At 41.1% G+C, this 15,060-nt stretch overlaps 1 protein-coding gene across 1 annotated transcript in view; it reads right to left on the bottom strand.

Moving 5' to 3' along the window:
* LRRC63 (leucine rich repeat containing 63) overlaps positions 1–15,060 on the bottom strand; it is a 109,989-nt gene that overhangs the window by 28,315 nt on the left and 66,614 nt on the right. Inside the window, exons 2-3 of the mRNA XM_056109005.1 lie at positions 10,304–10,969; positions 7,867–8,039 (exon numbers count right to left, since the gene is read on the bottom strand). Coding sequence (XP_055964980.1) covers positions 7,867–8,039; positions 10,304–10,969 — 839 coding nt within the window. The remainder of the gene's footprint in view (positions 1–7,866; positions 8,040–10,303; positions 10,970–15,060) is intronic.

Raw genomic sequence — 15,060 nt, 5'->3', positions numbered from 1 at the left:
AACACAGTAACAACAAAGTCTCCAATGGAGACGTTACTGGGCCCGCTCGAGCAAATCGACGATCAACGGGAGGGCCTTTACCTTTTACCTTTACCTACACTTATTAATGGGAACTTTATTGATTTCATCTATATATCAGTGAACCGGAGTGATAGCTATAGCAGGTAGGATGTTTGCCTTGCATGTGGCCGACCTGGGTTCGATTCCTCTGCCCCTCTCGGAGAGCCCAGCAAACTACCGAGAGTATTCTGCCCGCATGGCAAAGTCTGGCAAGCTACCCATGACATATTCGATGTGCCAAAAACAGTAATAGCAAAGTCTCACAATGGAGACGTTACTGGTGCCTGCTTGAGAAAATAGATGAACAACGGGAGGACAGTGCTACAGTGCTATGTATCAGTATGAAAACGAATTTTTAGGAAATGATTTGTTTTCATTTTGCTTTTTTTATTTAAAATTATTTTTATTTTATTCATTTTTATTATTTATTTTTCCTCTTCCTTTCCTTTTATTGCTGTTTCTTCAAGAAGTGACAATTGTACACACTTGGCTATGGGTCACATGCTTGGTTGCAGTGCTTGTCCGGAGCACGACCTGCTCGAACTGCACTTCAGGCTGGTGAGTCTTAATGAAGGATTCAGGTTATGGCCTTATTGCTCTCAGTTTCAAGGTTCTACTACTGAGCCACCTAGCCCCCTCAGCTTTAATTATTAAAATTTTATATAGATAAAAAAGAAGCACCAATCTCATCATGCCGTTTTCGACACTGGAGAAGAATTGTTCCTCAGAACATGCGATAAAAGAGGTGTCGGAGGCATCCGTGTCCTTGTCAACACAAACTTGGCTATGAGCATTGATTCATTCGAATGCCTAACAACCCAAATCGGACGTTTACATTTGAATAGATGTGGCTCACTGCCAGCAGTTTCTATCTTCATTTTCTACATCAGATGGGCTGGTTACCTAATGAGATCTAAAGACGACTGCTGGACAAGAGCTGTTACTGACTAGATTCCACGGGATGTCAAAAGACCGCGTGGCCGCCCACCTACCAGATGGTCATACTTCTTCATCAAGATCATGAATGATCGATCGGTTTGAGGCTCTTCATGTTCCTAGAGTGAACAGACGCTATTGGGCTACACTAGCACGCAACAGGGACATATGGAGATGTTACTGGCGCCCACTCGAGAAAATTGACGATTAACGGGAAGTCAAGTGCTCAAGTGATCAAGATTAAAAAAATTGTTTTGTAGAAGACTACTATCCATGACCAGGGAAAACAGGGGCTAGGAAGACTGGTCAGTGGTTTGGATCAACCACAAGTGTGTGGGGGGCTGAGGGTAGATAAGATAGAGAAAAGACCAGTATGACAATAATAGCTGAATATAATCATGCTGGACAAGATCTGAGGGTTAAGAGTAGGTAAAGGGATATTCTTGATAATTTTTCAGTATCAATATTGCAAACCACAATGCCCGAAAGGAGAGACAGAGAGAGACAGACATACATACAGAGACAGAGACAGAGACAGAGAGACAGAGACGGAGAGAGAAGAAAAGTGCCTGCCATAGAGGCAGGCTGGAAGGGGGTGGGGGGTGCTGGGAGGGAACCTAGGTGCACTGGTCCTGGAAAATGTACACTGATGGAGGGATGGGTACTGGAATACTGCATGACTGAAATATAATTATGAACACCTTTGTAAGGGCCTCAGGGTGATTCGTATGCACGTATGTCCTCCCGTTGTTCATCGATTTGCTCGAGCGGGCCCACTAATGTCTCCATTTTGAGAAATGTTGTAACTGTGTTTGGCATATCGAATACATCATGGGGAGCTTGTCAGGCTTTGCCATGTGGGCGAGATACTCTCCGTAGCTTGCTGGGCTTTCCGAGAGGGGCGGAGGAATCAAACCTGGCTCTGCCTGGCTGACTGCGGGGAAGGCAAATGCCCTACCGCTGTGCTATGGCTCCAGCCCCAGAGTGATTCAATAAAAAATATTTTTAAAAAACTTTATATAGAGACAAGGACGATAGCTCAAAGGTGTGGAGCACATGTCTTTTGAGCACAATTATGTCCCCACCCCCACGTGACCTGCCAGCGCTGCTGGGTGTGGTTCTGTGTTCCGTTGAACTTCCAAAGCCCCAGACTCAGCACTGAACCATCCTGTCACACAGCCATGCTGAACAGCACCATCTGAGCACAGCTTAGGAGGCCTCAAAGTTTTTTATTTTTATTTTTATTTTTTTTATTAGTGAAGCACCATGAGGTACAGTTGTAGATTTACAAATCTTTGTGCTTGGGTTTCGGTCACACAATGATCAAATACCCATCCCTCCACCAGTACCCATTTTCCACCACCATGGATAATATCCCCCCCCCACCCCCCCTCCCACCCTGCCTCTGTGGCAGGGCATTCCCCTTTGTTCTCTCTTTCCTTTTGGGTGTTGTGGTCTGCAAAAGAGGTATTGAGTGGCAATCATGTTCAGTCCATAGTCTACTTTCAACATGCATTTCCCCTCCTGGGAGGATCCTCCAAACACCCTTTATTTGGTGCTCCCTTCTCTATCCTTTCCCCTAGAATACCCGGCTGGCCTCTAAGCTATGGAGTAATCAGGAGGCCTCAAAGTTTTGTTCATATAGTTTGAAAGTCAGAACTGTAAAATGAAGATCACTCAAAGTTTAGTTTTTATATTGTTCTGTCCACACTATTTCTTCCCCATCTCTACACACTTATTTTTTAAAAAATTGTATTCTTTTACCAGTTATTCTCTTGTTGTATTTCCCGCTTCTTATTTTAGAACAAATATCACCTACCATATGCCTTGTGATGCACCACAATATTTAAATATATCACTATATTGTAAAGAATATTTCAAAGCAATAGCTCTCTGTCTCTCTCTCTTTTTCTCCTTTTATGTATTTCTTTCTTTGATTCTTCATGTAGTAATAACATAATCTATTTAATGAATTCTCTGTGATTGAGCATTTGGGTCTTTTCAGTCTTTCATTTTTTGCTGCAGCAAATGATCTATGTATACCATTTTACATTTTTCCAGCAAAAAGAGGGATGGTTAGGTCAATGGAAAGGGCATAAATAAACGATATCTTATATTCTCTTCTTGGGAGTGTGGGCCTCCTCCCAGTGGTATTGTAACTCCACCAAGAAGCTATACTGCCAAACTTTACCCAGTTTATTAAGGCCAAAAGTGCATCTCTGTGATTTTTTAGAATGGCATTGTTTGAACATCATGAGTTTTAGCATTCTGTCATATTTATAATAATCACGTGTATCACTGTTTTAGTGGTATAAAATATACCAACCATCTGTTGGTATATGTTATCCATGTTTTATCTGTGAGATGCTATTGGAAATGCAATTGTCTTCTTAATTTTCTTTCCAATTGCTCTTCTTGTATACAGAAACAAACTGATTTATGCTAATGTTGGTCTCATTCCCTGAAACTTTACTGAATGTTTTTGGTTATCTCTAGCAATATTCTTTTGGGTTCTTTGAAATTTTCTATAAGATTAAGCCATCTGCATAAAGAATTTTATTTTTCCTCTTCTTTCTTTTATTATTATTATTTTTATACCACTGTGAGATACAGTTATGAAGATTTCCTGTCTGAATTTCAGTCATACAATTACTGAACACACAACCATCTACCAGTGCACATCTCCCCCATCAATGTCCTCAGTATTCCCCGCATCCCACCCCTCCCCCTGCCTTTATTGCAGAGAATCTCCCCCATACTCTCTTTTGTATTGCTTGTTATAAATAGCAAAGGTAGAATTTATGCTCCTGGAATTCTAAAATTTTAGATAATTCGGGTCTGGAGAGATCTCTGCAGCAAGCGGCTTGGTTCCAAGATTCTTTTGTGTGTCTCTGGATCACGGCTGTTAAGGAGCTTAAGTAGCAGCCAGAGGAAGTTAGTGGGAGTGACCTCCAGGGTTCCATGGGGATGGGGGGATGAGAGGAACTGGCCCATCTCTTATCCCTTGAGGCCTGGAGTTTCTCGTCACTGAATCCACATACCTGCACTTCTCATTGAGTTCTGGAAGTTGGTGGCCACCATGGTTTTTAGGAGGCTCGTGGGCGGGGGGGGGGGGGGGGCGTGACACCTGAGTGACACCTGACCCCATCCGAGGCACCCTGGTAAAGTCGGCCTGGCTTAAAGTCCAGAGGCATCTCTGCAGCGAGCTGCTCGGTTTGGAGATTCTTTTGTGTTTCTCTAGATCATGGTCCTAGTTTCCATCTTCTCCAGAGAAATAAACTATTGGCATATGCCCTGCTGGCCCTAACTGCAGCTTTTGATCTCTTTCGAGATTTATGGGTCTCAGAATTAAGGCTAATAGATGAGCTTGTATAGCTGAGTCAGAGGTGGTTTGTGGGTGTGACTCCCACATGCTTGACTTTTGGCCATTTAATTTCTTGGTAAACTTGTCCCTAAGTTATTGGGGTCCAGGCAAAGGCACAGCAGCAATTTTGGGGTATCGGGAAGCCTGAAGGTACCATTAGGCTGCTGATGCACTCACCCTGTCCTTTTCTTTCTGATAATCATTTTTTTCCCCTTAAACTGCTCTAGCTAGGAATTCTGTTGCTTGTGTAAATAGTAACTTTTTGGTTACTGATTTTTCTAAATTATTTTGTTAGTTCATTTCCTTTTCTGGTGTTGTTTTTGAAATCTGCTTCCCTTCAGCTTGTGTTTAGTGTTTCAACAGATATTTCCTAGAACACTAGAGGATGGTTTAAAAGAGAGAGGAAAGAGGAAGAGGGGAAGAAGAGAAATTGCAATGCCTCTTTTAATCATTTTAGATGCGTTCTTTGCAGTGGCCCCTCTTCACTGCTTATCTAGTCCACACAAAACTCTGCCTTAACCTAACTTACTGCTTGTGTTGCATCTGGAAACTTGCCAAAGGGAAAATCTCAGGGTTTCTCAAGTATTTTCTGGAGATCATACATCCTGCCTTGGTCATTTATACGTGACTGTTTAAATTCCCCAGTAAAGATGGTGATTTTTAATGCCCTAATTTATCAAGGAAACACTCCTTAAATTATTTTCTATTTTTGAACTATATTTCTGTAAATTTTAACTTATTTAAATAGCAAAATTTAAAATAAAATAATAAAGTTTTTTAGGCCAAGGTCCCCTGGCTACTCTGGCACTTACTTCCTTGGATAGTTATGGACAAGTTTCTTTCCTTAGGCTAAGTTGCTCTAATTTGAAAATGGGAAATTTTTATATTTTCTTCACAGATTTCTATGTCTAAAAAGGATCATTTCCTTGTACATACTGGAAATTAAATGAATTATTATTCTTTTTTTTTTCTTTTTGGATCACAACCGGTGATGCACAGGGGTTACTCCTGGCTCTGCACTCAGGAATTACTCCTGGTGGTGCTCAGGGGACCAGATGGGATACTGGGAATCGAACCTGGGTCGGTCGCATGCGAGGCAAACGCCTACCCGCTGTGCTATTGCTCCAGTCCTGATTATTTTTATTATTTACTCTGCATATGAGTTCAGCATAAAAGTAGCTTAGTACTGGATTTTGCATAAAAGATAAAAAAGACTGTCAATAAAATTTTAAAACACAAAATCTGAGCTTGTTCTTCAATCCTGTGTTCTGCCTTGAACATGATTTTGCTTGCTTGTCTTGATGTTTCTTTGCTGCCTATGTTCTTTCTTGAATACATTTCCCTCTCTTTCTCACTCTCACATATTCCTACATTTCAATAAAAAGTACTTTGCTTCACTAAAAAAAGGATAACTGAATGCTAATTTCCATATTGTAATAGATATTTCAAAGATCACTCTAAAAGCTTTGAATCTAAGCATTTGAAAAATTCTCAGCTCGTAGAAAGAAGACAAATAAGAACAGAGAGGTTTAGTGACACTTAGTATTCCTAGAAAATCTCTGTTACAATAGACTTTTCTGTTAGACTACATTAAATAAAGAAGTTTTTGCACCTCAAAGGAAACAATGAGCAGAATTCAAAGACAGCCCATAGACTGGGAGAGATTAATTGTCCACCACTCATCTGATAAAGGATTTATATCCAAGATATATAAATCACTTGTAGAGCTTTACAGAGTGGAAAAAAACCATCCAACCCCATCAAAAATGGGGAGAAGAGATGAACAGAAACTTTCCCAAATAATAAATTAATATGACCAAAAGGCATATAAAAATGCTCAATATAACTTACCATCAGAAAATGTATGTCAGAACAACAATGAGATATCACCTCACACCACAGAGACCAGCACTCATCACAAAGAACAGCAAATAGACAGAGTTAGCGTGGATGCGAGAAAAAGGGACCCTCATTTACTGCTGCAGGAAATATTGACTGGCCCAGCCTTTTTGGAAGACAAGATAGACATTCCTCAAAAATCAAAGAATTGAATTTCCATATGGCCCAACAATTCTGCTCCTGGGAATATACCCTAAGGTCACCCTCAAAACCCAATGCAGAGACATCTATACTCCTATGTTCATTGTAGCAGAATTCACAATAGCCAAAATAGAAACAACCAAAGTGCCTAAGAACAGATGACTGGATAGAGAAGCTATGATACATATCACAATAGAATACTACTTAGCTGTAAGAAAAGATGAAGTCATGAAATTTGCTGATACACGGATGGACCTAAAGAGTATTATACTTAGTGAAATGAGTCAGAGGGAAAGGGACAGACACAGAATGATCTCGCTCATATGCAGGATATAAAGAAACACAGTAGGGGAATACCCAATACCTGAAGGCAATGGAATCAGAGAGTAGGAGAACTGGTCCTTAGTAAGAAGCTTGGCCCTGGGGTGGAGGGTGGGGGGTGGGCTAGGTGAGAGAAGAGACCACTATGACAATGACAGAGGGAAGTGATCACTCTGTATCAGGATTAGTTGCTGAAAAGAGGTAGAGTAACATGTATGATATTAAATGTCACTGTCATCCCGTTGTTCATTGATTTACTCTATTGGGCACCAGTAACGTCTCCATTCGTCCCAGCCCTGGGATTTTAGCAGCCTCTCTTACTTGTCTTTCCCAACACTGCCAATCTGGAAGCTCTTTTAGGGTCAGGAGAATGAAACAGGTTATTGTTACTGTTTTTTGGCATATCGAATATGCCAGGGGTAGCTTGCCAGGCTTTGCTATGCGGGCGGGATACTCTCGGTAGCTTGCTGAGCTCTCCAAGAGAGATGTATATATACATATATATATGTATTACTGTCACTGTCACTGTCCTCCCGTTGTTCATTGATTTTCTCGAGCGGGCCCAGTAACATCTCCATCATGAGTCTTGTTGTTACTGTGTTGGGCATATCGAATTTGTCATGGGTAGCTTGTCAGGCTTTGCTGTGTGGGCGAGATACTCTCGGTAGCTTGCCAGGCTCTCCAAGAGGGGCGGAGGAATTGAACTCAGGTCAGCCATGTTGGCTGCTTGCAAGGCAAACACCCTACCCACTATGCTATCGCTCCAGCCCATATATATATATATATATATATATATATATATATATATAATGTTAACAGTAGAGTAAATCACAGTGTCTAAAAGGGGAGGGGGGAAGGGAAAAAGTAAAAAGAAATAGAGCTTGTGAAGCCAGAGGACAAGAAGGAAAACTGGGGACATTGATAGAGGAAAGTGGATACCAGTGAAGAGATTGGTGTTGGAACATTGTACATCTGAAACTCAATCACAAGTAACTTTGTAACTCTGTAATTCACAGAGATTCAATTAAAAAGTTAAAAATAAACTAATTATTTCAAAAACCTTTGATGAAAAGAAAATTACTGGCTAGAAAAACTAAACAATAATAATACAACTAGAAATTGTTAAAAAAAAAACTTTAGCATACCTTAAGATTAAGTGCATTTCTTCCAAATAATTGACAATTAAGTATGGCCAAGTTGACCATAGATAGTACTGTTTCATATTGTGTTGCTGCAATAGTCTTAAACATCTTAAAACCTTCACCATGTACAGCATAATTTGTTGAATCATCTAGTTTACCTTTAATTTTATGTAAACCTAAATAAGCAAGACAAAACATGAAATTTAAATGTGTTGTTGCCTGGAGTGAAAGTTAATCATCATTACCATAGACATAATAGTTATTCACATACTTTGGAAGAGATTTCCCCATAATGCTAATCATCTAGTTTAACTTGGTTCTGTTTTACAAACTGGGTTTCATTGTTGTTGAAGATTACAAAACAATTTACATTCAAAAAGGAAACCATATGGTCATTGATTTCTATGGATAATTTAATTTCCACCAATCTCAGTAGGTAAAATTTGCTTTTATTTGACTAAGAATTATGTATGCAAACTTTTGCTTTATAAAACTAAGTCAAGAACATCATATATCTTAGATTATCATTTTACTTTTCCCTCTAGATGTATGATTCAAATGTTGTATCTAATTAGCTCTTCCCTCAGTTTAAAGAACCCATAGAAAAAAATGGGGGGAAAAAAAACAAACGGCTCAGAAATTAGCCAGATATTAGCTAAATTTACTTTATAATGACTCATAACATTAACTGTCTATCAGAAATGGTCTACCCAAAAATGCCAAAGAGTTAGTTAGTATAGTGGGTAGGTTGCTTTCTTTGTATCAGACAACTGGGTTAAATCCCTGGCACCTCATATGGTCCCTGTCACCACCAAGAGTAATCCCTGAAGACAGAGCCAGGAGTAAACCCTGAGCACCATCAGATATGACCAAAACAACAACAAAAAAAGTTAGTTATATACCCACATGTGGCAGGAAATTATTTTGAAATTTTATAAAACACATTTTATATTTCTGGTTACATTTTAATATCAGTAATATTTTATAGGCGCCACACCAAGCAATGTTAAGGGGCCCTGGAACTATGCCTGAAGTCATTTCCGGCTGTGCTCAGGTGTAACTGGGACCACATCTAGCATAAGCCAAAGGTATAAAAGGCATCTCCAGTGTACTTAGGGACCACCAGGGCTATACCTGACATATGCATCTGGCCATGTGGTTCCAGGGATTGAAACAATTGTCTTGCACATGCATTCTGTAACTTGAGATCTTTCTCCAGCCCTTAGTAATTTCTGTACTATTTCTTAAATGACAGAAAAGAATGCATCCCAGAACAAAAAATTCCACAACATTCCATCTTTTATTTTTCAAATAGGTCCAGTGTGCCTTTTTCAGAATAAAGCAAAACATTTGACTAGGAATATCACCCTGAGATTGAGTGCATGCCTGGCATGTGTAGAGCACTGGGTTTAACCCTTGGCATTCAAAACAAAGCAAGAACAGAGTAAGGAAGAAGTAGTATGTATGATGCAATACATAAAATATTTCTGAAAAACAATGTGAGGTCTAGGGTTATTTTATTTTCCTTAAAACTCATCTCGTTTCTGCTCATTAAGATGACCAAAGCACTTAGAATGGGAATGGCACATGGAAAGTCTTTAATTCTAATCATTGCATATGCATCTGTCCCACCCCACTGAAAAATACTCAGCTTTCATGATTGTGATGTCACTACAAAATGTGATTCGTAATCAATGCTTCAAAAAAGCATAATTGCTGAGGAGAGCAGAAGAGATAGCTCATAGGGTGAATGCACATTTTGCATACAGAAGGTCTGAATTCAATGCCAGACTCGCATAGTCCTCCAGCACTATCAGGAGTGATCCTCTTTCCTCAAGTGGAAGTAACCCCTGAGCACTGGTGGGTGCGATCCCAAAACAAAAGCAAAACAGAAAATGACTTGAAGACGGAAAATTAGCTGTGATTTTCAGTTAAACAAACATAAAATGCACAACCTAAGTTCTTTCTAGAGAAATAAAATATTATACAGTTAGGAGATTGATGTAAACCATGCATTTACCTCTAGGATGGATGATCTTGGATATTTTTGAGACATAAACCTTGAATGATTTGGGGACACGTTCTATGCTTTTCTCTTTCTTTACAAGAGTTTCTAGAAAAAAAAGAGGAAAACTTCTGGATGCTTGTGGAAATTTGCTTTGAGGTATTTATAATTTGATTAGACCTAATTTTTCATCTTTTTATTAGCCATGATAATAAGATCAGATCTTACAGTAAAGTGTCTGATTTGAGCTTGGAAGACCTAACAAGTTCGAGCTTTCATATCTGCGTTTTAGCCTATAAGATGAATGTATGCATGGTCAAGAATTGGTCACGCCCCCCCATCCTGAAAACCCAAATGGGTTTTGTTTGTGTGTTTTCTTTCCCCTTTGCTCGACATGGCCCCATTTACTATAAAACACATTTAAATTGCGCTTACCTAAGTACATCTGCCTTTGAGGTCTTCTTGGTGATTTTGGTTTGGGTAGGGAAATAGAATCTGCAAAATTATTAATATTTAAGAAGACCGCCGGCCTTCGTTGTGTATACCGAGCCCATGGTGTTATTTCTCCCACTGTGGTTATCAGCTGGGGTTTAATACCAATGGCCATAATCTTTGGCAAGTACCTGTATGAGTAAGAGTGACGGCCAGAGTCAGGGACATGGGAAATGTTAAATTCGGGACTAAAATTTGTAGGCTTGAGGACATATACAGAAATCTTCTCACTGTCTTTATAAGTTTTAACTGACAAATCACGTTTAAATGTTGGTGATGCTCGTCTTCCTGATGTTTTTTTGTAGCTATGTAATTGTAAACTTTGAGTTGAATCTTCAGGAATATCTTGAAAAAATAACATGGGACTAAGAGGCATCTCTGGAAGACTCCAGTGGACACTCTTAGTGCTCTTTGAGGGTGCTGAAGTTTCAGTCATTCTTTCTGACCCAGGACGTTTAAATACAATATTTTGGACCTTAACATAGCGCTGTGATTTATCTCTACTGTCCCTGTAGGGTAACAATGTGCCAGTTTCAAAAACTCTAGCTTGTTTTTCGAAATAAGCAGTTGTATCTTGAATAAAGTCTTTTGGCAATGCCACAGTCTTGGCTAAATAAAGAGGAAAAAGCACAGTTAGATTAGTTTTATCAAGATATCAGGGACAAAACTATAAATACCTATAAAAGTATTAATAACTTACTTGATCTACTCACTTGTTTCTCATCTTTAATTTTTTTTTGTGGGACCAGACAGATAGTACAGGGGTTCATGTGTTTGCCTTGCATGTAGCCTCCAATTCAATTCCTGGCATCACCTATGATTTCTCAAGCATCATGATCCCTGATCATGGAACAGGAGTAATCCCAAACATGGCTGGGTGTAACCCCAAACACTCCCCACCCTCAGATAAATAAAAATGGTTTTGTGTACACTTCCTCAGCTATCAGGACTTTTATTATATGATTGCAATAACAGTTAAATAAGCAATAGCACAGTGGGTAGGGTGTTTGCCTTGCACGTGGCCAACCGTGGTTAAATTCCCAGCATCCCATATAGTCCCCCAAGCACCTCCAGGAGGAATTTCTGAGTGTACAGCCAGGAGTAACCACTAAGTATCGCTCGGTGTGACCCAAAAAGCTTGATCACTTGATCACTTGACATCCCATTACTCATCGATCTGCTCGAGTGGGCGCCAGTAACGTCTCCATTTGTCCCTGTCATGTGCTAATGTAGCCCGATGGCATCTGCTCGTTCTAAGAACATGAAGAGCCTCAAACCGATCATTCAGGGTTCTTCACAAAGAAGTCTAACCATCTCATAGGTGGGCGGCCATGTTATCTTTTGACATCCTGTGGAATCCAGTCGGTAATGGCTCTAGTCCAGCGGTCATCTCCAAATCTCATTACGTGTCCAGTCTATCTAATTTTTGACGCCTTGGCAAACGAGATAGTGTCCCCGATTCTTGACCATCGACGGAGGTTGGAACTCTGGATTCTTTCTCTCATTTTAGTGAAGTGTGATACTCCAAGCATAGGTCTTTCGATTCCTCTTTGGGAGACCCGAATAGCATTTTCATCCTGTTTTTGTAGGGCCCAGGTCTCTGAGGCTTATGTTAATGCAGGAAGAACAGTGGAATTGAAGAGATGTGACTGGAGCCAGAGGTTCTTCGTCCTCTTAGCTTTCTCTTCGATGTTCTTGAAGGCGTTCCAAGCCGCTCTCTTCTTCCTGTGCAATTCAGGTGCAGGTCATTCGTCATGTTGACTTCTTGACATAACTGTTGCGTTTGAAATGTTTGTTGCATTGAGAGTGAATGGAATGTCAGGAACGAGGCCATTTCTCATAAACATTGTCTTTGTGAGATTCAGTTGTAGTTCGACTTTTCCACACTCACATCGAAATCAGCCAGCATTTGTGCCGCTTGGCTGTTTGATGTTATAAAAACGATGTCATCAGCGAAGCGGAGGTGGTGTAGTTGCCGACCATCTATCTTCACTTCCATTCCTTCCCATTTCAGTCATCGCATGACGTTCTTGAGGGTGGCACTGAAGAGTTTTGGTGAAATGGTATCACCCTGCTGAACCCCTCTCTTAACATCAATGATCACCTCCCTGTAGAATGGTGAGATCCTGGTAGTGAATCCGCAATACAGCTCACAGAAAATCCTGATGTATTGACTTTGAACACCCTGTTTGGCTAAGGCTTCGATGACTGCTTCAGTTTCAACAGAACCAAAGGCCTTCTTTAAATCAATGAACGTTAGACAGAGCAGCATCTTGAACTCCCGAGAAACCTCAATGAGCTTGGTTATCGTGTGGATATGGTCGATGGTGCTGAATCCTTTTTGGAACCCGGCCTGCTCGCATGGTTGTCCTTCATCTAGTGTTCTGCAAATCCTATTCAGGATGACTCAAGTGAATAGCCTGTAGACGACAGACAACAGGCAGATCAGGTGATAGTTGCCAATGTTGTGGATATCTCCCTTCTTGTACAGTAGTACAGTCCTGCTGGTTTTCCATTGGGACAGAACCTTGCATCAGACAGCTAGTGTGTGAAGAGCCGAGCCAGTGTATTGATGAGTACTGAGGGCAGGTTCTTCAGGTGTTCGGTCTGACCTTGTCTGGGCCGGATACTGTTCACTTCTTTAAAGACAAAATGGTGTGTTGGATTTTGGAAGGGAGAACATTGGGAATGACATAACCATCCTGCAGAATTTGGTATGTGGGCAGGTGGACGTGGCTATCAGAGAGATCCGAGTAGAAGTCATGGATAATCTTCTCCATTGCCCTTCTGGAAGATGTGATAGATCGATCCATCAGGACATTGGAGGACAGTAATCTTGGTCTTGTAGTTGGCAAAGAACAGGCAGGCATTGCGAATGCTTTTTCCAGCTTCCGCCGCATCTGCCAGCACTGCTGCTCTTCTGTCTTTGAGGTCTTCCTTGATTGCATCTCTGCACTGCTTTGCGTGCTTGGATGTTCGCTTGCAGTCGCCTGAGGCTTGTGCCAAGCCACGTTGGCAAATGAGCTTGAGAGTTTTCGAAGACAGGCATCTTTTTGTGACTGTCTCTCTCTCAGTGTTCTTCACACAATCATGGTGGTGCTGAACCCATCAATTGTATTCCTCATCAATGTTGTCAATGATGGCATCTTCCCACGTTGCTGCAATAGTGCCAAAGAGCTCCCAGTTGGTGGACGTTCTGGGAGTTCTCTTCTTAAACTTTGCAGCCCTTTCTCCCCGCTCTGTGAAGTAGAATTTTGCACGAAGGAGACAGTGGTCCGATCCCGTTTGGAATTTTGGGACAACAGCGACATGGGTCAGGCAAAACCGTTGATTGAATATGATGTGGTCAATTTCATTGTAGAACCATCCACTGGGAGACTCTCATGTCTACATTTAGATTTTGCCTTCTGAAATTGTGAGTTGTGAGTGAGTTGTTAGTTCTGGAATTGTGAGTTACCCAAAAAGCTACAATAAATAAATAAATAAATAAATAAATAAGCAAGTGGAGAAATTAAAAGTAATTGAGTTTTTAAAAGGTGAGGAACTGGGGAGACAAAGCAACTCTGAGCGCCTCTGCCTCTCACTTTCCGTCGCCCAAGCTAAGCTGGTCTCTTCTCCCCACCCAGGTCAGTTTTCCCGCCACTTCTCGAACCCAGGACTTGGATTTCACCCTGCAAGCCCCCAGGCGTCCCCCGGACTTGGGGAGACAAAGCAACTCCGAGTATCTGTGCCTCTCCCTTTCCATCACCCAAGCTGAGCTGGTCTCTTCTCCCCACCCAGTCTTTACTCCCCTGACACATACCAGGTACCCGTGGGGGTGTGGCCACTTTAGAAGTGGGCATGGCTTTTAAGAAGTGGGCGTGGCCTAATCTTCTTCGGGAGGCCTCTCACGCGGCCACAAGTAGTTTACTCATATCAAGAAATCTAAGCCCTACACCTACACACCAACATGAAGAAACAACACAAATCCCTGCCACAGGGAGAGGACGAGGAAACAAGTCCAGAAGCCTCAGTAGGTGCCAGCCACCTAAGGGACCTCTCTGACAAAAAATTCAGATATGAAGTCATCAAGATGTTCAATCTACTCAATGAAACAGTCAGACAGATATTCAGTAAACTGAAAGAGGACATGAAACAATCGATTGCACAAGCGACAAAATACAGGAAGAAATGAGAACGGAAATTGGAAAGCTTCGCACAGAAATGGCACGGATCAGAGATTCCATAGATGAAATAAAAAACTCAGTCTGTGCCCTCAAAAATAGAATGACCACAGCTGAGGAAAGAATCAGTGAGCTGGAAGATCAGCTGCACCAAGCCAACACACAACAACAAACAGTGGCAAAGGACCTCAAAATAGCTCTACAGAGAATCAGAGTCCTAGGAGACGATTCCAAAAGAAACAACATTAGAATCATTAGACTACCAGAAGCTCAGGGAAACAATCCCAATGAAAAAGCCATGGTTAAACAAATCATCGCCGAAAAGTTCCCAGAGCTCCACAGTACAGCCATTCAGACTCAAGAGGCCTGAAGGGTGCCAGCTAAAAGAGACCCAAACAAAAACACTCCAAGACATATCATAGTTAGAATGATAGATGCTGCCAATAGAGTCACAATACTGCAAGCAGCAAGAGCAAAGAAGGAAATCACATACAAAGGAGCACCCCTTAAATTCACAGCAGACCTATCAGAGGAAAC

This window comes from Sorex fumeus, unplaced genomic scaffold (assembly GCF_029834395.1).
Source record: "Sorex fumeus unplaced genomic scaffold, SorFum_2.1 ptg000008l, whole genome shotgun sequence".
Classification (NCBI taxonomy): domain Eukaryota; kingdom Metazoa; phylum Chordata; class Mammalia; order Eulipotyphla; family Soricidae; genus Sorex; species Sorex fumeus.
Note: the sequence above shows the minus strand (reverse complement) of the source record. Positions and strands in the feature narration are given on the sequence as shown.